Source organism: Pipistrellus kuhlii, unplaced genomic scaffold, assembly GCF_014108245.1.
Source record: "Pipistrellus kuhlii isolate mPipKuh1 unplaced genomic scaffold, mPipKuh1.p scaffold_m20_p_2, whole genome shotgun sequence".
NCBI lineage: Eukaryota > Metazoa > Chordata > Mammalia > Chiroptera > Vespertilionidae > Pipistrellus > Pipistrellus kuhlii.
Genome location: NW_023425515.1, coordinates 129,211,590 through 129,236,748, shown reverse-complemented (window position 1 = coordinate 129,236,748; position 25,159 = coordinate 129,211,590). Strand labels below are relative to the sequence as shown.

Here is a 25,159-nt window from a genome sequence, read left to right as displayed (position 1 = left end):
TTTTTGGCTGTAGGTTCTTGCTATTCATCACCTTGAATATTTGTTGCCATTCCCGTATGGCCTGCATGGTTTCTGTTGAGAAATCAGCTGACAATCGTATGGTGCTCCTTTATAGGTAACTACCTGCTTTTCTCTTGCTGCTTTTAATATTCTCTCTTTGTCTTTTGCTCTTGGAATTTTAATTATGATGTGTCTTGGTGTGGTCCTCCTTGGATTCCTTTTGTTTGGGGTTCTGCGGGCTTCCTGGACTTGTAGGTCTGATTCTTTCCCCAGGTGGGGGAAGTTTTCTGTCACTATTTCTTCCAGTATGTTTTCGGTATCTTGCTCTCTCTCTTCTTCTGGAATCCCCATAATTCTGATGTTGGTTTGCTTGAAATTGTCCCAGAGGTTTCTTACACTATCTTCAACCTTCTGGATTCTCTTATCTTCTCGCTTCTGCAGAGGAGTGTCCTCTGGCTCTTTGTGTTCTAAATCTTTGTCTTGATTCTTGCGATCTTCCCGTCTGTTTTTAGGACTCTGTGTAATATTTTTTATTTCAGACAATGTTTTCTTTATTTCTAGTTGATCCCTTTTCATCTCCTCATAGGTCTCGTTTATTTTATCGGCCTTTTTTTAGGATATTGTTGAATTACCTTATAACTGTAGTTTTGAACTCAATGTCCTATCTTTTCTTTTCCTTCATCTCCTTCCTTTGTGTCCTTCCTCTTGTCTGCATTTTAGTTGTTTTTCCCTGATTTGATGGAATAGCTTTGTGTGCTAGGTGTTCTGGTAGAGCCCAGTAGCACAGCCTTCCCAGTTACCTGAGGTGGACAGACTTGGTGTAGCCCTTTTTTGTTAACCCTTGCTTATTGTTGGTATCACTGGGAAGTGTTGATCTCCAAGCCAATTGGCTGTGAGGATCAGCAGTGTCTCAGCTAGGAGGGCTTCTGTACACCGCTTGGATTGGGTGGGGTCTCGGGGTGGCACAGACAATCTTTGGTTCCCTGTCAGTCTCGCCTTAGAAAAGTCCTATTCGCGGAGAGTTTCAGAAGATTGGTTGCAGGCGTGTGCACCTCTTTGGTAAAGGCACAGACAAACTTTGGCTTCCGGCCAGACCCTCCTTAGAGAAAGCCAGCCTCTGGAAGAGCTTCTGTGCTCAGCCACAGATGGGGCGGAGTCTTGGGTTGGTGCAGACAAACTTTGTTTTCCCTTCGGCTCCTCCCCAAGTCCCGCAGTAATGGCCTCTGGCTTCACACACCTCTGAGAGATCTCTGCCCACTGCCTGACAGTCTGGCCTCTCCCTGTCTGGGGCTGTCTATCAGAGCAATAGGGTGATTCTGTTTTCCTCTCGAACAAGAAAGCCAGCCGCGTTAGCTGTTCGCCCTCTCCGCATGCCCCAGGAGTAAGCCAGTAGCGAACTCAGCCCGGCCCGCCCTCTCTGTGTGCAGGGAGTAAGCCAGCAGCAATCTCGGTCCAGCCCTTCCTCTCCGCACCAGGATTAAGCCAGCGCCTTTTCGCACACACAGTTCTCCGTACCTTCACAGTTCCTGAGGTTCAGCGTGCCTTCTCTCTCCTTCCCAGATGGCAGAGCCTCCTCTCAGCTAGCCGTCCGGCGCTTCAGGGCAATGCCTCCCCTGTTTTCCAGTTCTAAATTCAAATTTGTTGTGGTAGGTTGCATTCGGGTGTCTACCCTATGCCGCCATCTTCATTTCTCCTCTGCTGTTATGTTTCTTATATTAGTAATTCCCCCCTTTGCTTAGTTAAGAAGCTGTAATACTCCTGAGGAAAAACTTAAAAAAAAAAAAATCCTGCCTGGATTTTAGAATTCATAGAGTTAAATTGATTTTTTTTTTCTTAGAATTTTGGGAAGCTCAAATTTCCCTGTTTTATGTTCCTATAACAGTGGTCGGCAAACTCATTAGTCAACAGAACCAAATATCAACAGTACGACGATTGAAATTTCTTTAAGAGGTGAAAACCGACTTCTGCGCACGGGCCATGAAGTTTCAATCACACTGTACGTGCGCGCCCGCACGTGGTATTTTGTGGAAGAGCCACACTCGAGGTGCCAAAGAGCCGCATGTGGCTCATGAGCCACGATTTGCCAACCACTGTCATATAACATTTGCTATTGTAATATTTATCTTACCCTCCTGTGCTTCCTCATTTTCTTCCCTCCTGTAAGTTTGGAAGGTCAGGATGTCTAGTCCTCTGCTACATGCACCCACCTAGCACCACTGGCTTGGGTTAAGATAACCACTCAATAATTACAGAGTCTTTCATAAGTTATAATAATTGGGATCCAAACAATCATTACTACCAAAAATATAACTCTCAGATTAAATGTTTTAATATTATTTACATCAGAATATATTAGCAGGAAACAAGGAGTTAAATTTCCTTAGCCTCAAACATTTAAAATATAAGTGCTATGGAAGCAAGGATTAATACTAGAAGTCTTAGACTGACAGAGCAAACTTCCAGAGGTATAGCCAAACGTTAGAATAGAAATTTAATAATAAATGTTTATGCTTTTTAGATAAATTTCTGGTATTTGAGAATAATTACATTTATTCAAAAAATGTGTTCTGGAAAGGGTGCCTGTGTATAACACTTTCAAACTATAAACAAAAAAACCCATCTGATTAGAGTAAACCCAACTTCAAGTATATCTTTCTTTCTATCTATCTATCTATCTATCTATCTTTTTTTTAAAAATATATATATTTTATTGATTTTGTACAGAGAGGAAGGGAGAGAGATAGAGAGTTAGAAACATCGATGAGAGAGAGTCATCGATCAGCTGCCTCTTGCACACCCCCTATTGGGGATATGCCCGCAACCAAGGTACATGCCCTTGACTGGAATCGAACCCGGGACCCTTCAGTCCCCAAGCTGACGCTCTATCCATTGAGCCAAACCGGTCCCGGCTATCTATCTATCTATCTATCTATCTATCTATCTATCTATCTACTAGAGGCCCATTGCAGGAAGATTCCTGCAAGAATGGGGCTTCCTCAGGCTTATTCCTGTGGCCTAAGCGAAGCAGAGAAGGGAGCAAAGCCCACCGAGGCTGGCTTTGCTCCCTTCTCCGCTGCTTCACTCCCTCCCTTAACCGCTTTGCTCCCTTCTGCAGCACTTGGCTTTCTTCTATGCTGTCTTCAATCTTTGCTTCATGCCTGCATATGCAAATTAACCATCATCTTGATTGCATAAATTTGTATACTTGCTCCTGATTGCTTATGGGCGTAGCAGAGGGACACTCAATTTGCATGTTTCTCTTTTATTATTGTAGACTAGAGGCCTGGTGCATGAAATTTGTGCATGGGGAGTGCCTCACCCTAGCCTGCACCCTCTCCAATCTGGGACCCTTTGGGGGATGTCTGACTGCCAGTTTAGTCCTGATTCCTGATCCCTGTGCCTAACCCAGCAGTTGGATATCCCTCTCACAATTTGGGACCACTGGCTCCTAACTGCTCACCTGCCTGCCTGCCTGATCAGCCCTAAATACTCTGCCTGCCTGCTTGCCTGATTGCCCCTAACCCCTCTTCTGCCGGCCTGATCATCCCTAACCTCTCTGCCTGATTACCCCTAACCGCCTCTGCCTTGGCCCCTGCCACCATGGCTTTATCCAGAAGGAGGATGGGACGACCAGAAAATGTCCAGTCTATCTGGTCTAATTAGCATATTACCCTTTTATTAGTGTGTGTGTGTGTGTATTTATATATGAATGTTTATACACACACACATCTTTAAAATATATTTTTATTGATTTCAGAAAGGAAGGGAGAGGGAGATAGAAACATCAATGATGAGAGAGAATCATTGATCAGCTGCCTCCTGGGGATGTGCCTTTGACCGGAATTGAACCTGGGACTCTTCAGTCTGCAGGCTGACTCTGTATCCACTGAGCCAAACCAGCTAGGGCAAACTTCAAGTATATTTGAAAAATAAAAATCCCTCTTTATAATGATGATGCTCTCACACTAGTCTGTATGTATTATGTATTTAGACTTCTGAATCTTAGATTTTCCTAAGTGGGAATTAGTCCTACCAAAATGCTAAGAAATTCAGCACAATTCTACGATCAAAATTAACTTTTACTTATTGAAAATATTATTATATAGATAAGTAGTAAATATGTTATTAATCTAGGTTTTTCCATATACCAGGAAATAAAAAATACTTACTATTATTTTCTTACAGTCCTTTCCTCTGCATAGTTCTGTATAGGTGGAGTACTGCACATATATAATCCAGCTTCCAACAAAAACTGCCAACCAGGAAAAGAAGAGATATTTCATCCGCACATATGAGAAACGAGCCTGTGAATAAAAGAGCACATAACAATTATTCATTCAGCACCAAGTCAGCACTCACTGTCTTAGAACACGATTTCCCCCCCTTTTTTGAAAGAACTCAATATATATTCCGGGCTTTCATATGGCAATTCTCCCAGAACAAAGTGTACTTTCACTGAGTTCAAATAGTGCTGGTCTTAGAAAAGGAAGCTCCTTGGTCCAGCCAACAAAAAGGGAAACAAAATACCCTTTAAAATGTATAACCTTTCAAATACCACCAGCATTGAAAGCTACTTATTAAGCACAAGCACGTGCACCATGCCACCCTGAGGCAGGTTTCAGCTTATTGGTTGAATTATGACCCTGTAAGGTCAGGTACGAGGAGACACACTTCTTATCTACCACAAATTTACACAAGACTTTCAAATAAGAATCTTAAAGTTCTTTATGGGTGATCAAGATAAAAATAATTTAAAAAAAATAAGAACAAGGGATTTGGCTAGTTGTCTAATCCCTCACAGTGGTGTACAACCAGACTAAGAAAATAAACTCCTTTTTCCCTATTGTATTCACTAAGGTCTTATGTTCCTTTTTTTTTTTTTAACCAACCAAATGCTTCACCTCATAGATAGTCTGGAAAGTTGAGAATGCTACAACTATGAAAGGAGAAATGATTGGAGAAGAGAGTGTAAGACATATAAAGGATAATTCCTCCTTCAGAAGATAATTTGTAAGGGAACACAATAAGATCCTCTTTGCATTGTTCTGCTTGCAGTGCTCTGGGATCTAATTGCAACGTGGGCCAGTGGTACCTTTTCTCCATCAACCTGTTAACAAAAGATCGGTGCCACCAATCTAATGCCAATGGTGTCCTCATCTGGGGTGTCGTAAAAAGAGAAACTTTATTCGGGTATACAGTTTTGCAAACCAAGGAAACACCAACTAGTGGAAATTGAAAAGTACATGCTCCCCTCTCCACAAAGGGAATGCTGGGCTGTATAGACAATGTGCTTCCCCTGATCTAGATTGGTCCATTTTTATGCAAATAAGAAATCCAAGAATGTAGTTTGATTGGTACAAATAGTACTGTTCTGATTGCTTGGGATTTTAAGTCCTGATTGGTTATTATGAAACTGCTCTGATTGGTCAGTAAAGAGGCAAATGATGATTCAGCTGTGCAGCTCCAATTGGATGAGGCAGGTTTCAGCTTATTGGTTGAATTATGATTTCAGAAACTTCTCTATAAGGTACAGCTCATGCAGCAGAAACTCAGTGCAAGAAGCTAGCAGCTCAGTCCGGGGCTTTCCCCTGATATGCAGTGTGCATGAGAGGCCTCTATAAACAACGGCTGCTACACTCCAATGATAAATTTGGGCCCTGTTAATGACAAGTATATATATATTTTTGACAAGTATATTCTTTTTTTGGGATCACCAAAACCACACATCAGTTTAATTTTCAAGTGTCAGTCAGTCAAGATAATCTGGCTTTTTTTTTTTTTGAGTTTGGAGCTGCAATGGCCTGGTTTTATAAACAGTAGAATTTAGGACTATGGAGAGAATTGAGCAGAATAAATTAAAGATGTGTAAACAAACAATAAAAAGCTAGTTTTGCTTTTAAAATCACAAGCCAGTTTCTCATACTGGGCAACAGTAGGATACTGTGAGCCTGTGAGCATACAATGAAAGCAGAAAGAGATGAAAGAGAAATGAAAGTGCACCTGCAGAAGACAATGAGTGCACAGGAAGAAGAGACTCAGGAAATACTGAATTCAGTTGGCCCTATTTATGGTTGAGACATCAGTCTTTGTTAGGTTAACAGATGGTGAATCCCATTATCAAAAAGTTTAAGTACAACAAATCCACAGTTAAATAATAGGGCTATAAGCTTTATTATTTTAATGTTATTAAGTTACAAAAGAATGCATTTTAATGCAAGGTATTTTGTGTACTCTAAATGAATCCAGTAAAAAGAAAATTCAGACAATTCCAAATTAAAATCACATAAATGATAATGGGAGTATATACCAAGGGGTTTGTTTGAAAGACATTTAAGATTATTTGGCCCTAATTAGAGGTCTGGTCATCAGATAGAAATGGGTATATAAGATGTGATGAGGCTTAACTATGATTAAATGACATAATACCTATAAAACATAAGTTCATTCCTAGGCACATAAAAATAGTCAACAAATGTTAGCTAAATCAATATGCATGGCACTAAGCAAAAAGCCAATAATGCTGTCTTTATGATTTGATCACCACCTTCTTTTTTGAACTTGCCAGGAAGAAAATTGAATCTGAATCTGATGAAGCTTTTATCTCCAACTGCCAGTTTACAGGAAATACAGGAGACAGAGGAGCATAAGAGAAGTCTAAGTGACACGATTAGGATACAATCAGCAAACTCCAGGCTGTGGGAAACGCTGCAACACACAACCCAGTTTCTTCAAGAAATAAATTACAAGGGGGGGGGGGGCGGGGATAAAGAGAGGATGGGGAAAATGAAAGATTAAAAAATATTTAATAAATAAATAAAATAATCACAATATGTACATCTTTTTGAGTCCTGATTCAAATGAAAATATGTACGGGGAAATGACATTTATGAAATAATTAAAAATTCGAACAGTGACAGGATACTTGGTGGTATTAATACTTTAGGTATGATAAGGGTCTGTGGTAATGCTTAAAGAAAAGAGCTCTAATATTTTAGAGATAGCTACTGAAATATTTATAAAAAAACTGATATACCTGGAATTTGCTTCTAAGTAATGTGGGAAGGGAAAAGTATGGTGAGTATGGTTGAAATAAGATTGGCCAGGAGTTGATAATTGTTCAAGCTGGGTGATGGGTACATGCCTTCTTTTGTAAATGTTTTTCTCTACTGATTTAAAAAGTTTTTATATTGTATAATAGGACATACTGCCACACCAGGACACCACCTTCCCACACATTCCTTCAGCAACTATTTATGGATTGTTTACTATGTGCCAGGCACTTTCAGCACATCTCCAGTTAGGGCCAAACACATAATAAATTTACCACACGACTACCCTTTAAATAGTTAAAAGTGCAACGTGAAGGACCATAGCATGGCATAATTTTACTTTTAGAAGTCCAACCTTATATTAGGTTAATATTTTACATGATTTCTTTGAGACAGGATTTTACTAAAACAAGATTAATTTTGATTTACTTATTAAAACAATCAGGAAATATATGACACTATTTTCTTTTTTCCTCTCCTTGCTCCACAGTAGGAATAAGTCACTGAGTCAGGAAAAACAACACAGACCCTATTGCTGAGTAGCGTTCTCGCCCAGTTCAAGATTTGACCCTGTCTTTCCTTCTTCTGGACACCTACTTCAAAAAGCCCAGTGATGTCCACTGCCCTGCAGATTCTCCATCAATAATTAATTATTCAGGTTTTTATACAAATGTTCAATAAACTTCTTTCTAATGCACAGTGTACTTAATGGATGTTGAAGCTAAGACTTGTATATTTCTCACTCCTGCATATCCAATTTAATAAACTGAAATCATTTGCTTTTCTATATAACTCAAATAGCTACATTTCAAATTTTCTCTGGCATATGTTTAAACTGAAAAACATCCTGTGAACTGGCTTGCCTGCTGAGTGCTTGCTATGATACAGAATGCCAAAAATTCTGGAGAGGAAGTTAGATTTAATGACATTCCCAGCAGGGCACTGGGCATCACCTGCTGTAGACATAATGACAAAAGGAGTGGAACACATTTTTATTCCAGCATGCCATGGAAAATAACGGATTTTGGTGTAACACAAAACAGTACAAGGACCTTCATGTGTTCTCCAATATCTACAGATCTTGATACTTTCTATTTAAAATAATGATTTGAGAAAAATAGTGAGAAACCAAGATGGCGGCATAGGTAAACACCTGAACTTGCTGCCTTTCACAACCACTTCAAAACTACAACTAAAAGACAAAACAGACATCATCCAAAACCACAGGAAGGCTGGCTGAGTAGAAATTCTACAACTAGAAAAAAGAGAAAAGCACACTGAGACTCAGAGGAGCTGCAGAAGGCAGAGGTACCAAGGTGTGCGCACCAAAAGGGCGGCTGGCTTTCTCAAGTAGAGGAAGACAAAAGCTACCAACTGCACTGAACTCCAGTTCCAGTTGAGAATCTGAGGACTCAGACTCATTCGGGGAGAAACTGACTGTCTGGCAGCAGGTGAAACTCGAGAATGGCTTTCTCTCAGAGGTGCTTGCAGTGATTGCCACGGTACACTGAGAACCAGGGGACTCTTAGGGCAGGGATGACAGGAAGCCATTGCTGTCTGCTCCGCCCTGAGACTGCATGAACCAAAGCGATTTCTGTCCAGTCTCTTCCTGCACCCCTCACATCCTCCCCCTCCCTCCCCCCGAGAATTGTCAGCTCACTTCTTTTCTATGCCCCTTATTCTATTATATTCACCAGTTTATTCTGTTCCTCAGATTTTTTATTCACTTGATTTTTATTTTATTTTTTAAAATATATTTTATTAATTTTTTACAGAGAGAAAGGGAGAGGGATAGAGAGTTAGAAACGTTGATGAGAGAGAATCATTGACCAGCTGCCTCCTGCACACCCCCCACTGGGGATGTGCCCGCAGCCAAGGTACATGCCCTTGAGCAGAATCGAACCTGGGACCTCTCAGCCCACAGACCGATGCTCTATCCACTGAGCCAAACTGGTTTCAGCTATTCACTTGATTTTTAGATTCACTTGTTGATAGATATGTATTTGTTGCTCATAATTTTTATCTTTACTTTTTTCTTCATCTTCCTCTTCTTAAAGAATACCTTTCAGTATTTCATATAATACTGGTTTGGTGGTGATGAACTCCTTTAGCTTTTTCTTAACTGTGAAGCTCTTTATCTGCCCTTCAATTCTGAATGATAGCTTTGCTGTGTGGAATAATCTTGGTTGTAGGTTCTTGCTATCATCACTTTGAATATTTTTTGCCACTCCTATCTGGCCTGCATGGTTTCTGTTGAGAAATCATATGGGTGCTCCTTTAAGGTAACTAACTGTTTTTTTCTTGATGCTTTGTCTTTTGCTCTTGGAATTTTAATTATGATGTGTCTTGATGTGGTCCTCTTTGGATTCCTTTTGTTTGGCATTTTGTGTGCTTCCTGGACTTGTAAGTCTATTTCTTTCACCAGGTGAGTGAAGTTTTCTGTCATTATTTCTTCAAATAGGTTTTCAATATTTTTCTCTCTCTTCTTCTGGCACCACCATAATTTGGACTTTGGTATGCTTGAAGCTGTCCCAGAGACTCCTTACACTATATTCATATTTTTGGATTCTTTTTTTTTTCTTTTTTCTTTTATGGTTAGGTGCTTTTTGCTTCTTTGTATTTCAAATCTTTGACTTGATTCTTGTGATCCTCTAGTCTGCTGTCGAATCCCTGTATATTATTCTATATTTCAATCAGTGTATGATTAATTTCTAGTTGGTCCTTTTTCATATCCTTGAGGGTCTTGTTAAATTTATTGGCCTTTTCTAGGAAATTCTTGAAAAACCTTATAACCGTGGTTTTGAACTCTATATCCTCCATTTCTTTCATTTGTGACCTGTTTCTTTGTCTCCGAATTTTGGCTGCTTCCCTGAGTTAATAGGGTGGCTTTGTGTGCTAGGTGTCCTATATGTCCTATATGGCCTAGTGGCTCAGCCTCCCAAGTTACCTGAGGTGGACATTCTTGGTGCACCTCTTTGTGGGCTGTGTGCACTGTCTTTGTTGTAGTTAAACCCTGATAGTTGTTGGTATCACTGGGAGGAACTGACCTCCAGGCAATTGGCTGTGAGGATCAGTTGTGTCTACAATTGGAGAACTTCTGTGCTGGAGACACCTTTATGAGACAAGACTTGCTTCAGTGGGGTTTTGGTGCTCACTGAGTCTGCCCCCTGAGTGTGTCCCTTATGTATTTGAGGAGATGTAATCTGGATGGTCCCACTCTGACTACTGGGTACATTGGCTCTTGGATCTCCAAGGAAGTGCTAATTTAGCCTCTGCCTGAGGCCACTAAGAAGCAGCTATGGAGAGATCTGCAGACTCCTCTTCTTTGTTTGGGTTTCGGAGGTGCCTAGATGAAGCCCAGCTGTGAAGTAATACAAGCTGCTGCGGGGGCCTTGGGCCTTCTTTTGGATGTTCTGGGTCTCTCTGACTCAGCTGCAGTTTGTTAGGTAATTTTATATTTCAAAGGACTAGGCCATTCATATGCAAAAATCTCTGAACTCAGCTTGGATGGGACAGAGTGTCAGGGCAGAGCAAACAGCAATGACTTCCTGTCAGCCTTGCCCTAGGAGGTCCCTGGGTCTCAGTGTCCCTTGGTAATCACCGCAAGCACTTCTGAGAGAAAGCTGCCCTCGCATTCTGCCTGATGCCAGACAGTCCAGTTTCTCCCTGAATGATTCTGGGTCCCCAGAGTCTCGCCTGGAACTGGAGTTCAGAGCAGTCGGTAGCTTGTGTCTCCCTCCCAATTGAGAAAGATAACCACGTACTCAGTTGCCAGCCCTTTATGCGCATGCACCTTGGTACCTCTGCCTTCTGCAGCTCCTCTGAGTCTCAGTGTGCTTTTCTATTTCCTCCTAGCTGTAGAATTTCCACTCAGCCAGCCTTCCCGTGGTTCTGGATGATGTCTGTTTTGTCTCTTAATTGTAGTTTTGAAGTGGTTGTACGAGGCAGCAGTTCAGGTGTTTACCTATGCCACCATCTTGGTTTCTCTCACATTTTTATTATTTCCAATATTGTGCTATAATAACACTAACAACAACACTACCAATGAGAGCTGATATTTGTTAGTGCAACTTGGTATCAGTTGTTATAAGTACTGCCTACACATTAATTTATTTAACCTTCATTAAAAAAATTATGATCTGATATAAATTGATCACGATTGAAAAACTATAGCCCATGAGCCAAATCCAGGTTGCCTCCTTGTTTTGTAAATAAAGGTTTATTGGGATACAGCTATCCCATTCGCTGATGTATTGTCTGAAGTTAGTTTCATGCTGTAACAACAGAGCTGAGTGTCTGCAACAGAAACTGGATGGTGGGTAAAGCCAAAAAATATGTTGAACCTTGGATTATAAATATTTATTCCTTCCCCCTGCCTCACTCTTCCTACCTCACTGTGTTGGCCATGTGACTGCTCGGGACAATGGTTGTTAGTAGATGTGATGCAATGAAAAATACACAATTGGACTCGACTTCAGACACTATTTGAGGAAGAACAAGTACCTGATATTGTACTGATCCCAGATATCAGGAGAATAAGTGGCACTATAGTCCCTCTGAACCAAACCCATGACCTAGAGCCATGCCCACCCTAGAAAAGATGAATCCCAGCTGATCTGTAGATGATGCATGAGGAAGAAATAAATGCTCATTGCATGTCATTGAGTTTTGGGCCAATTTGATACACAGCATTGCTGTGGTGGCTAATGAATACTGGAGGGAATTATTATCTCTGTATAAGAACTGTATGAATAGGGAACTATTCTTTTAAAAAATATATTTTATTGATTTTTTTACAGAGAGAAAGGGAGAGAAATAGAGAGTTAGAAACATCGATGAAAGAGAAACATTGATCAGCTGCCTCCTGCATACCTCCTGCTGGGAATGTGCCTGCAACCAAGGCACATGCCCTTGACTGGGATTGAACCTGGGACCCTTCAGTCCGCAGGCTGATGCTCTATCCACTGAGCTAACCCAGTTAGGGCAAGGGGACTATTCTTCATTTTACAGATGGAGAAACTGATACACATACAGAAGTTAAGAAAGGCTTTCCTAGCGACAATGAGGAGAACCAGGGTTTGAATTGTGGCAATCTGGCTTCAGAGCCTATACTTGCTCTACACTTCTGCCCTAAATATATAAATATTTGCCTGAGTATTTGATTGTTTCTTCAGGAGAGATTTTAGTAAGTAAAATTTCTAGGTCAAAGGATATATAGTTTTAAAAGGTATATGATATACCATTCCATAAAGCTTGCAACAATTAACATTCACTGGTTTTTCAAATGTACCTTTTAAAAGTACTTTCCCAGCATACAATGTTATAGGCAATTACAGTTTTAGTTTCATTTCTTTGACAGTGGCCTTGGCTTTTTATATACTCTTTGAATCTTTAGCACTAGTTTTGGCAAAAGCCCTAATATACCTAGACTAGTGAGAACTGAAAGAGCGGATGAATAATAACCTCAAGATTTCTTTCTTTAAAATATTTTTTAACTTATTGATTTGAGAGAGAGAGAGAGGAAGTGAGGGAAGAAGAGAGAGGGAGAGGGAGAGGAAAAAAGAGAGAGAGGGAGAGGAACAGGGAAAAAGAGAGGGAGAAGGAGAAGAAGAGGGAGAAGGAGAGGGAGAGGGAGAAGAAGGAGAGAAAGAGGGAAAGGAATAAACATAAATTTGTTGTTCTACTTATTTATGCATTCATTGATTCATGATTATGTGTCCTGATCAGGGATTGAACCTGCAACCATGGCATACTGGGATGACACTCTAAGCAACTGAATACCTGGCTAGGGCAATGTCAGAATTTCTAAAATGCAGTATATCATGGATCTATCTAGAAAATTTACTTCAAAGTGATTACAGGATGCAGGAGAGCTAGTCAAATTTTAAAGTACCCCCAAATGCAGAGATAGCCTCCATCAAATTCAGATACCTTAAGAATTGTTGTGGTTGATTACTTTAGGCCTGACCTAGAATAACTGGAAGCACAGAGAAATCTAAGCTTCAAGTTATGTCGGTCCAAGGAATGAGAAATATGGCCTTACACTGCACAGATCAGTCTCATAGGAGAACAGAGGTTACAGAAGCATTCCTCATTAGAGTACACATCACCGATGTCTAACTATCCTCCTTTCAGTTTATTAGTAAAAGGTTAACAGTTGCAGCAGTTTTAAAATAAATTATTCTTTTATAATAGCCTGAAAATCTATTTGGAATGGCAAGATCCTATTTTGAAAACATTACAAACCATGCATACCAGATGGCCATCTCTAATTTTGGAATTTTTCAGACAGGTGCTAATCTAAAATTGTCTCCTCGTTTCTTTTAAATTCTAAAGAGAGCTAAAAACAAAACCATGAAAAATGCTTCAGAGGCAAATGACAGCTATTTTTATCATAGCACTGTTTATACAGAAGAAAAAGAATTGACAAAGGAAATGCCCTGAACTGAGATGGTCTCTAAATGAAAATGCTTTTGCTGACATTGTGAAGAGAGGCACACACTGGCAGTTATTTATTGCAACCCAAGTACTTAGGGAGAAATAATAGACTTTAACTTGATGAACGTGATTACCTAAAATCTTCATGAAAATAAACTAATAGAATTACTTATGGTGTTGAAGAAATGGGTATCTTGTAAATTATGTTTGAAGTGACTATAGCTACCAATCTTTTAAGTACAGTAGTCCCTTCTTATCTGTGCTTTCACTTTTTGCTGTTTCACTTACCTGCAGCCAACCACAGAATGAAAACAATAAATGGAAAATTCCAGAAAAACAACAACAACTCATAAGTTTTCAATTGCAAGCCGTTCTGAGTAGTGATGGAATCTTGGACCATCTCACTCCATCCCACCAGGGATATGAATCTTGTCCAGAATCTCATGCTGTCTACGCTCCCCACCCGGTGACCACTGAGTAGCCATCTAGATGATCAGCTCAGCAGTCAGGGTATCACAGTGCTTGTGTTCATGTAACCCTTAATTTACTTTAAAATGACCTGAGAGTTCAAGAGTAATGATGTTGGCAATTTGGATATGCCAAAGAGAAGCCCTAAAGTGCTTCCTTTAAGTGAAAAAGTAAAAGTTCTTGACTTAATAAGGAAAAAAAAAATCATATGCTGAGGTTGCTAAGATCAAGCATAAGGACAAATCTTCTATCCCTGAAATAGTGATGGAAAATGAAAATTGTGCCAGGTTTGCTGTCACAACCCAAAACTGAAAAGTTAAGGCCACAACACAGGTTAAGTGCTTAGTCAGTGTGATAAAAGCATCACATTTGTGGGTGTAAGACATGAACAGAAAATGTGGTCCAATGGACAGCAGCGTGTTTCTCCAGAGCACGCGGAACCAATATGAAGACTTCAGCAAGGGACACCCGGAAATGAGTGACACCAAGCATTTACTGCAAAGGCTGGTAACACAGACTCATGAACAGGTTTAGATGGAAAAATATAAAAATTATTGGAGAGAGATAAACATTCATATACCTTTTATTACAGTACTTGAGGCCTGGTGCACAAAACTTGTGCATGGGTATGGTCCCTAGACCTAACTGGCAATCAGCGCCGATCGGGGCCTGCCTTCCCCTGAGCCATCCCCTGGTGGTCAGCGCATGTCACAGCAAGAGGTCAAACTGCCAGGTGGTTGAACTCCCCAGGGGACAATTTGCATGTTAGCCTTTTGTTAGATAGGATATTGTTATAATTGTTCTATTCTATGATTAGTGGTTGATAATCTCTCACTGTGCCTAATCTATACACTAAACTTTATCACAGGTATTAATGTATAGGAACAAATTAGCATGTATAGGATTGGGTACTATCCAAAGTTTCAGGCACCCAGTGGGGGTCTTAGAAATTATCCCCTGCTGATAAGGGGGAACTACTCTATGCAACATATACCTGTAAGCAGAAAGTGCCAATGGATTTAAAAAATCATAGTCATGCCCACAGAACAATGCTCAGGCCAAGATGGACCACATGTACAACGATGGTCCCATAATATTATAGAGGTGCTGAAAGATTCCTGTTGCCTAGCGATGTCGCAGCCGCCCTGACTTTGCAGAGCAAAGCATTACTCATATGGGTGTGATGATACTCGTGTAAACAAACCTACAACCTCACCAGTCATAGAATGTATAGTGTATACAATTACATGCAGTTACGTAATATTTGATAATGATCATCAGTGACTATATTACTATGTTGACTGTACTTACACTCTTTGTTATTATTTTCGAGTACACTTTCTACTTGTTGAAAAAAGGTTTGCTGCCAAACGGTGTGCCGTGTTCCGCCGGCAGCAGCCTCTCATGTTCACTGCGCGTCTCGACGACATCGTCTCCTCTTGTGCTTGGTTTAACCTCGTATTATAACTGCCTTACAGGTTTGCAGTCAGGAGCAATGGGCTCTATACCATAAAGCCTAAGTGCACAGTAGGCTGTGACATCTAGATTTGTGTAAGTGCACTTTATGATGTTTGCACAACGACACAATAGTCTAACAATGCCTTTCTCAGATTGTGTCCCTCTCATTAAAGGGTGCCGGGCTAGCTTGACACTATTTTATTAATATTTTTATTGATTTTTTACAGACAGGAAGGGAGAGAGAGAGTTAGAAACATTGATGAGACATTGACCAGCTGCCTCCTGCCCTCCCAACCCCCCCACCGGGGATGTGACCGCAACCAAGGTACATGCCCTTGACCGGAATCAAACCAAGAACCTTTCAGTCCGCAGGCCGACGCTCTATCCACTGAGCCAAACCGGTTTCGGCTGACACTATTTTAAATATTTAGTTTTCTTCCACCATTCATTAATTCCTAAAATTTCTTGTTATTAATAAATGAATCATTGTAACACATTATCTGCTAAAAGGATTATATCAGAGAGTACATCTTAGGTGAGTATTAGCAACAGCATAGGAGCACAGGCTGCTCAGAGCTAGAAGCAGCATTGCAGCTGAAATCTATCATTTGTACCTGAGGCTTCAGATGGTTTGGGATTTGTCACACTAACCCAGTTAGTAAGTCCTGTGATCACAGGTAAGTTACTAAACTTCCCTGAGCTTTAGGACCCTTACCTATAAAATGCAGATGTTGTGAAAATTAAAAAAAAAGATAAAATCACGGACAAAAGAAAAATATACTTAAAAGTTTCTATTCGTGGAAGTATAATAATGTGTGTAATATTAATAGTGACACATTTATCAGGCATATATATTAAAACCAATTTCCCAGTAGAGATGCACAAAGAAAAAAGGTGCAAAGATCAGTGAAACAGTACGTGGGACCTGGTAGTGTTCTTTTCTCCAAAGTTAAGTGTCAGGTCCCGCACTTCTGCTCTTCTCACTATACCATGGGTCTCCACCCAGAATCTGGAGACCCACGCCAGCCTCGCTGTGGAGGTAAAGGGCTGAGTTACCTCCATGGGGTCTAAATCACCTCTTGTCCGTAAGGGCAGTCCCTCCCTGAGAGGTTTGAGTCAAAGGGAAAGCTCAGAGGAGACACAGCGAACGTAATAGAACCCACGGGAGTAGCTGCTCCCACAGGAGGAAACCGCAGAGGGAGGAAAGGGCTCAGGGCCGAGGCCTGGGAACCTTCACTATGTAACGGCTGGCTGGAAAAAAGGAGAACTGACATAGGAGAGCAGGGAGGAGCAGGCAGCTGGGGAAACATGGAAATAATGGAAAGAGGATTTCAAGAAGCAGAGAGTAGCCCAATGACTGTCAAATGCTGCCGAAAGGTGACAAAGATGGGAACTGGATTTAGTGACACAGAAGTCCTGTTGTCCTTGACAAAAGCAACTTCGTGGGGAAAAGCCAGACTGGAGTAGGAGATGTGAAAACAAAGACAACCAAGTCAACAATTCTTAGGAGAAGTCTGACTGTGAAGAGGACATAGGGCATTAGCTGGGCTTGAGGCAGTTTTGTGTGTGTGTGTGTGTGTGTGTGTGTGTGGTTTAAGCTAAGAGCAAGTAGCATATATTTACATGTGGCAGGAAGTCAGCAGAGATAGAAAGAGGGAGGTTTTGACAGATTAAGAGCACAAGGTTCCTGAGAAGGTCAGAAAGAAGGGGGTCCGGAGAAGAGATGAAGAGACAGTGTCTCCGCTGTTCTCGAGGGAAGAAGAGAAGGATGGAGCACGTGTGTGCATCTGAGGGTGGGAGGCTGGGGTAATTTCTATCCGGTGACTTTTCTCTGTCTTTAAGAATAAAGGGAGAGAGAAACCCAAACCAGAAAAATGACAGTAACCCAGACTCATTTTTCCATCTAGCTTTAAACAACAAAACATTTCAAACACACAGAAAAACATCTGTATAATTAGAGAAAGTAATATACAAAGTAGCTCTGAATCCACCACTGCATGTATACAGATGCCAACAGTTTGCCATAGCGATTTAAAACGTTTCGAAGAAGAAATAACATGTCACAAACAGACCTAAACCCTCTCCCCTTACATTCCCCATCTTTCCCTTCATCCCCAGAAGAAATTACTGTCTGGAAATCGGTAGCTATCATTCCCCGTGTGCATTTTTACTTCATTCAGTACCAGGTTATGTGTACTACACGGCGCTGTGTTTTGTACGGTGAGCCTCTGAGATACAGTAAAAGCTGTACATCCAAGAAGACAGGCACACTGAAAGAGCTGGAGTCTGGGAGGGCGGGTTGGCAGAGGTTTCTTTGGTGAGGTATACTCTTGGGACGTGAATCCACTGGAGAGGAAAAGGTGGAGTTAATCCTTCCCTAGAAAGAGTGGGCATCCACAGAACTGGCTAGCTCAGTGGTCGGCAAACCCTTTAGTCAACAGAGCCAAATATCACAGTACAACGATTGAAATTTCTTTTTAGAGCCAATTTTTTAAAATTTAAACTACATAGGTAGGTACACTGTTATTAACTTAATTAGGGTACTCCTGAACTGGCCTTCGTTAGAAACTCAAGGGGCCAAAGAGCAGCATGTGGCTCGAGAGCCGCAGTTTGCTGACCACTGGGCTAGCTCAAAGCATATGCCCAGGAGTTTGTGAAGTGAGGATTCTCCAGGAAAAAGTGTCCTAAATTAGCTCCAGGTGGCAGAGCAGCGAGCGGTCACTCAGACTTTATCAGCTGCAAACTAAGCACTCCCAAAAGGTAGAATCAGGCAATTTCTTAGCATCCGTTTTTTTTTAATAACTTTAAATGACTTGACTACTAATGTTAGGAGGGGGGGGGGGGAAGTATGGGTCAGTTACTTTAGTTGGAACCTCGTTTACAAAAAAAAATGAAGGAGCTAAATAGCACACTGGATTTAAGGTTATAACGCACGTCAGCATTTCTCGGCCCAGCAGCGCGTTCCCCTTCCTCAGTGTTTGCAACCAAAGCGGGAGTCTTTGTCTTCTCTGTACCAAACAAATCATGAGCGGCCGGGCAAGCCACATAGTTTAAAGGATGGGCAGGACGCCTTCAACATGAATAAGAACCAGAGGCAAGCTCCTTTTTGTCCAAAGTCCTTGTTGATTCAGAGCAAGTACATACTCGGTTTGGTCAAATTTTCTTTTTTTTCAACACGTGGGTGTTTGAAAAATGTTATCAGTGCTTGGCTCTTAAAATTCTCACCTAACCACAAACCCTCTGTGCCACAGAGGAATGTAAAGGGCTCTTGGGCATTCACCATCACAATGGTGATGTCAGCCCTGGCCACTGCGGCTCAGGTGGCTGGGCATCGTCCGTGTACCGAGAGGTAGTAGGTTCGCTTCCCAGTGAGGACGTGAACCCGGGCTGTGGGCTCGTCCTCGGTTGGACTGTGTGCGGGAGGCCAACCAATGGGTTTTTCTCTCTCACATCGATGTCTGTCTGTCTGTCTGTCTGTCTGCCTGCTTGTCTCCCTTCTTCTCTCTAAAATCAATAAAAAATATATCCTCTGGAGAGGATTTTAAAAAAATAAATAAATTATACTTTCATATTTCTTGAAGTTCAATCTATTGATCTTTTGGATCAGAATCAGCATCCTTAGGGGATGAAGCCTGGGATGTGCATTTTAAAGTGCGCCCCCCCCCCCCCAAATTTGTCCTGGCCAGTGTCCTCAGGGGTTAGAGTAGGGGTGTCGAACTCAATCAGAGAAGGGGCCAAAATCTAAAATCCAGCCTAAATCGCGGGCCGAATGGTTTACTGAACAGTCATAAACTGTCATTGTGATGGAAACGCAGCGGAGTGCAGTGATGACAGCGCGGTGCGGGCCACATTGCAAGGCCTGGTGGGACGGATTTGGCCCGCAGGCCTTGTGTTTGACACATGTGGGTTAGAGTGTCAGTCTGTGTGCCGAAGGGTCTCGGGTTTGATTCCTGGTCAAGGGCACTGGCCTGAGTTGTGGGTTCACACCCCCTCCTGGGGTGTGTCTTTCTCATATCGATGTTTCTCTCTCCCTCACTCTCTTCCTCCCTCCCTTCTACTCTCTCTGGAAAAGTTTGTTTAACCATTCATCTGTTGAATGACATCTGAACTGATTCCAGTTTTATAGCGCTACAACTAAAGAGGTTTTCCCATGAAAATAAGTTTTCATTTCTCTGGAATAAATGACTGCTGGTCACCTGGTAGTTAGCTTAGTTTTTAAAGGACTGTCAGACTGTTTTCCAGAGTGGCTGCCCATCACTCCTACCAGCACTGGATGAGGATCCAGTCTCTCTGCTTCCTCATCAACACTTGGTGTTGCCACTGCTTCCAATTTGTTCCAGTCACAACAATGCACACTTTAAAAATGAGTAGTGATATGTACCAACATAAAGATACTTTTATAAAGAGCATTGGATTTAGGAGGAGAACGTTTCAGTTCTTGCCCCATCTCAGCACTTATTAACATGGATGAACTTGAACTTAAAATCACTGCCTTCAGAGGTCAACCTGTGGCAAACGTGGCTCCCCTGCCTTGTGGACGAGAAAGCGTACCTGGAGGGCTAAGGCTACCAGATGAAATATCACCAGGACTAGTCAAATGAGGTACCTAAAAAGTACACGCTGCAGACTGAGACGTGGATGGGACCAACCTAAAGCCACGAGGCAGCTGTGGCAGCGCCCAGGCCATCTTAAGGATTTACACAATTAGTTGCAATAAATGTCTTGCTGGTTTGTGTGTGTATTTTTTTTAATAAACAAATGTGATAAACAGGCTGTTCCAAAAATGTATATACATTTTGAATAATTATTCATTCCAATGGGTTAAGTCTGAAAAGAAATACCAATTGAGCTATCAGGAAAAGTGTGTATACATGTTTTTGGGACAATCTATATATATTTATTTGTATGTGTCAAACACTCCTGGAATTTTTATTTATTTTATTTTATTTTTAATATATATTTTATTGATTTTCTACAGAGAGAAAGAGAGAGGGATAGAGAGCTAGAAACATCGATGAGAGAGAATCATCGATCAGCTGCCTCTTGCACACCCCCTACTGGGGATGTGCCCGCAACCAAGGCACATGCCCTTGACTGTTATCGAACCTGGGACCCTTCAGTCCACAGGCTGATGCTCTATCCACTGAGCCAAACGGTTTCGGCAACTCCTGGAATTTTTAAAAGAATACAATATGCCTCTCATTATATATCTAAATAATTCCTTTAGTCCTAAAGGGAGAAAGGCAGAGAACAAAAGTGTTAAATAAAAATACAGATGTAGGGAGAATCCAAGATGGCTGCTCGGGTAGGCAACTAGCTGCAGCCGCACACAACAATTTCAACAAAATACAACTAAAATATAAAATGGACACTACCCAGAACTACAGGAAAGTTGACTGACTGGAAATTCTACAACAAGAAGCAAGGAGAAAACCAGAAGGAAGCGCGGAGGAGCTGTAAAAGCCCAAGGTACGGAGACACAAGGCGCGCGCGGAGAGGACAGAGCCGGGCTGGCGGTCCCAAGCGGGAAGGAGAGAAAAGCTCCGACTGTGCTGTGCCCAGCTCCAACTGCTCTGAACCCCAATTCTAGGCCAGACCCCGGGGACCCAGGCTCATCCATAGGGAGCCGGGCTGTAAGGCGGGACTCCGGGGAAGCGGCGAAAGGAGGTCCCGGAGGCGCGCACACTGCGAGGAGAGAAGGGCCGGCCGGCTGTGCCGAGGGATTGCCCTGATGGGAAGGAGACAGGGGCTCCAGACTGCTCTGAACGCCACCTCCAATCCCACTACCAACTGAACTGAACCCCAATACCGGACTCATTGGGGGAGAGCATAGACAGTTTGGCAGCAGGCGAAAATCGAGGGCACCTTTCCCTCAGAGGCGCTTGCAACAAGTACTGAAGGACCCTGAGTCTCAGGAGTCGCATAGGGCGGGGCTGACGGAAGCCAAGGCTGTAGGCTCCACCCTGAAACCCTGCCCCATCAGGAAAGCTGCCTGCGAAAATGCCTACACCAAATAGATCACAAACGAAAGAAATGGAGGACAAAAAGCGACTGGATATAGAGTTCAAAACCACACTTATAAGGTTTTTCAAGAGTTTCCTAGAAAAGGCTGATAAAATAAATGAGACCTATGAGGATATGAAAAGGGATCAACAAGAAATAAAGAATACACTGTCTGAAATAAAAAATATTATACAGAGTCCTAAAAACAGAATGGAAGATCGCAAGAATCAAGTCAAAGATTTGGAACATAAAGAACCAGAAGACACTCCTCTGCAGAAGCGAGAAGATAAGAGAATCCAGAAAATTGAAGATGATGTAAGAAACCTCTGGGACAACTTCAAACGATCCAACATCAGAATTATGGGGGTCCCAGAAGATGAGAGAGAGCAAGATATCGAAAACATACTGAAAGAAATAGTGACAGAAAACTTCCCCCACCTGGTGAAAGAATTGGACTTACAAGTCCAGGAAGCACACAGAACTCCAAATAAAAGGAATCCACACCAAGACACATCATAATTAAGATTCCAAGAGCAAAAGACAAAGAGAGAATATTAAAAGAAGCAAGAGCAAAGAAGGTAGTTACCTATAAAGGAGCACCTATACGATTGTCAGCTGATTTCTCAACAGAAACCATGCAGGCCAGAAGGGAATGGCAAGCAATATTCAAGGTGATGAATAGCAAGAACCTACAGCCAAAGATAATCTATCCAGCAAAGCTATCACGCAGATTCAAAGGTCAGATAAAGAGCTTCACTAATAAAAAAAAAGCTAAAGGAGTTCATCATCACCAAACCAGAATTATATGAATTGCTGAAGGGGGTTCTTTCAGAAGAGAAAGTAAATAAAGATAAAAATTATGAACAACAAATACGTAACTATCAACAAGTGAATCTAAAAACCAAGGAAAAAAAAAAAAAAAAAATCTGAGGAACAATATTAACTGTTGAATATAATAGAATCAGAGATATGGAAGGGGAGTGAACTGTTTATTCTTGGGGAAAAGGGGAGAGGGGGATGCGGGAAGAGACTGAACATAAACTGTACACCTATGGATGAGGACAATGGGGGGTGGGGAAAGGGCAGAGGGTGGGGTGAGAAGGGGGGGGAAAGGAACATTTGTAATAATATGAACAATAAAAATTTATTAAAAAAAACACAGATGTAACTTTCAAACTACTATAGATTAGAAACCTGTAAAAATGTTTCACCTGCTCAAACCTTCAAGACCCAATGCTTCCTTCTCCAAGGCTGATGATGAGTGCAAAGACCTAGAACTTACAATCCAACATTCTCATTCAAATTTTCTCCAAAACCCAAGAGCCATGAAAAGCTAAATGTCAGAGGCCAGGTTTAATAATCTAAAATATGCCTTATTTTTTTCTGATGTAGCTGTACTTAATACATTATATTAGCAGCCACAGTATCCTACATATGTACAGGCAAACCTGAACCGAGACTGGCATGGCAGAAACACGATGACACATTTTATTTAAATAACAAATTTTATGTAAAAATACATAAAAACAAAATTAGTGAAAAATAAGTGTTCACTAAGACTTTAACACAGGTTCATGTCCTTAGTAGAGAATAAGAAAATAAATTTATTATAAAGGAAAAATAAAATTTGCTCCTGCTTATACTACAAAGCTCAAAGATGTTTATTTCTTGGTCTAGCTAGATCATTTCTTTACTATACCAAACTACAAATTATTAAGTTCCTAATTTATAGTATATTCCTCCATTTTGCATTTTCCATGCTCAGATAGCTCTGATGGAAATCGTTTTACTTAATCCAAAAATCAGGTTTCTCTTTATAACCCCACACTTTCTTAATAATTTTCTTAATCCTCACCTGAGGATAAGTGTGTGGTTTTTTAAAACTGATTTTTAAAAAGAGAGAAGGGGGGAAGGGGGAGAGAGAGAGAGAGAGAGAGACAGACAGACAGACAGACATCAATCAGTTGCCTCCCGTGTGCGTCCTGAACAGGGGATCGAACCTGCAACCTTTTGGCCTACAGGATGATACTTCAACCAATTGAGCTATCCGGCCTTGGCTTTCCTAATCATTCTTATACCTCAGTGTCCATACTGTGTGTATATACCGTCTTTTCCATTTTAATTTGCAGCAGTCTGTAGAGACTGTGTGAATATATTCTGTATCCTCAATAAGACCATGAACTCCAGGGAACATCATTTTTCATTCTTATCCATCCATACATGAACACTAAAATGTAGCTAGATAACCACAGAACCTTGCTTAATTCTATGATGTAAAACTGTAATACATGGCTTCACATTTGGACTATTACCACTGGCTGTGTTAAAGACTACCATTCTCTTAACTAAGAAGTTGTCCAAACATGAAACATCCTAGCATTATTACCTACTATAGGTCTGGTGCATGAAATTTGTGCACCGGTAGGGTCCCTAGGACTGGCCAGCGATCAGAGCTGATCAGGGCCTTCCTTCTGGCTGCTGGCCAGGGCCTTCTTTCGTTCTGTGCCACTCTCTAGTGGTCAGCACATGTCATAGTGAGCAATCGAACTTCTGATCTCCTGGCAAAACTCCCGAGAGGACAAATATATATATATATATATATATATAATTTTCCTAGTTCCATCTCCCCTGACCCTACTGAACTTTACGCTGCAGAGATACCAAAGTATCATTGTTTCTGGAACACACAGAGCTATGTCACATCTCTAGGCCTTTGCATAGGCTTTTTCTTCTCTCGGGAGCACCTTTCACCCATCTCAGCATCTGCAGTGTCTTCTGATCCTTTGTAACTCACTCATAAGTCACCTCTTCCAGGACCACCATGTGTACCCTAAGAATTCTATGATGCTTTCTTCTGTGCCATCTGTGTATGTGGAACAAACTTCTATTGCTGGACTGAGTGCACTAGATTGTAATTAACCTCTTTACATGTATTTATTCCATTAGACACAATTCTAGGCTCAGTAAAAAAAATTATTCAGAACACAAAGAATTGAGAAGTGGGGGGAGGGAGACCCAAGAAAGTTTCTGTGGCCTCCTTTGCGCAGAAACCTGGTCTTGCAGTATTCATCTCCAAATCTCCAGGCGGAAGGAAAGGACTTGGGACACACAGTACTCATCAAATGTTTGCTAAACTGATTTGACATAAATCTTAAAGGAAAAAAGGAGAAATCACCTTGGCATGAAATTCTGAAAGGGAGACGTGCCATTAATCAAAACAATGTATTACTTGAGCCAAATCGATTGTGGTGCACACAAACACAGTACCCTGACTGTGTTTGAGACACCATGGAATCTGTGCCAAAGCTAAACTAGAGGCTCAGAATTCAAAGATGAGATATAATTCTCCCCCTGAAGGGGCTCATAGTTTCAGTGGACAATCAGGTTCACAAAAAGATAATCATCAGCCGTGGGTTACAGCATCATCCTGATATGCCAAGGTTGTGCGTTCATCTATGATCAGGGCACTACAAGAAGCAAACAATGAATGCATAAATAAGTGGAACAACAAACCGATGTCTCTTCCACTTTCTCTGTCAAATCAACAAATAAAAGTATATATATACATATAAAGATGATGATCACATAACATGATCACATAACAGGATAAGTTCAGAATATCATAGGACAAGGAGATGTCTTATTACCTCGCTGGAAGTGATGGGTAGGGGGGATGGGAGGGAATTCAGGAAAGCCTTTCTGGAGGAGATGGTCCCAGGCTCAGTCTTAGATTAAGACATGTC

At 41.3% G+C, this 25,159-nt stretch overlaps 1 protein-coding gene across 1 annotated transcript in view; it reads right to left on the bottom strand.

The window, feature by feature from the left end:
• Positions 1-25,159, bottom strand: part of DIPK1A (divergent protein kinase domain 1A) — a 113,486-nt gene that overhangs the window by 24,660 nt on the left and 63,667 nt on the right. The window contains exon 2 of the mRNA XM_036444212.2: positions 4,170-4,304. Within this exon, the coding sequence (XP_036300105.1) occupies positions 4,170-4,304 (135 nt within the window). The remainder of the gene's footprint in view (positions 1-4,169; positions 4,305-25,159) is intronic.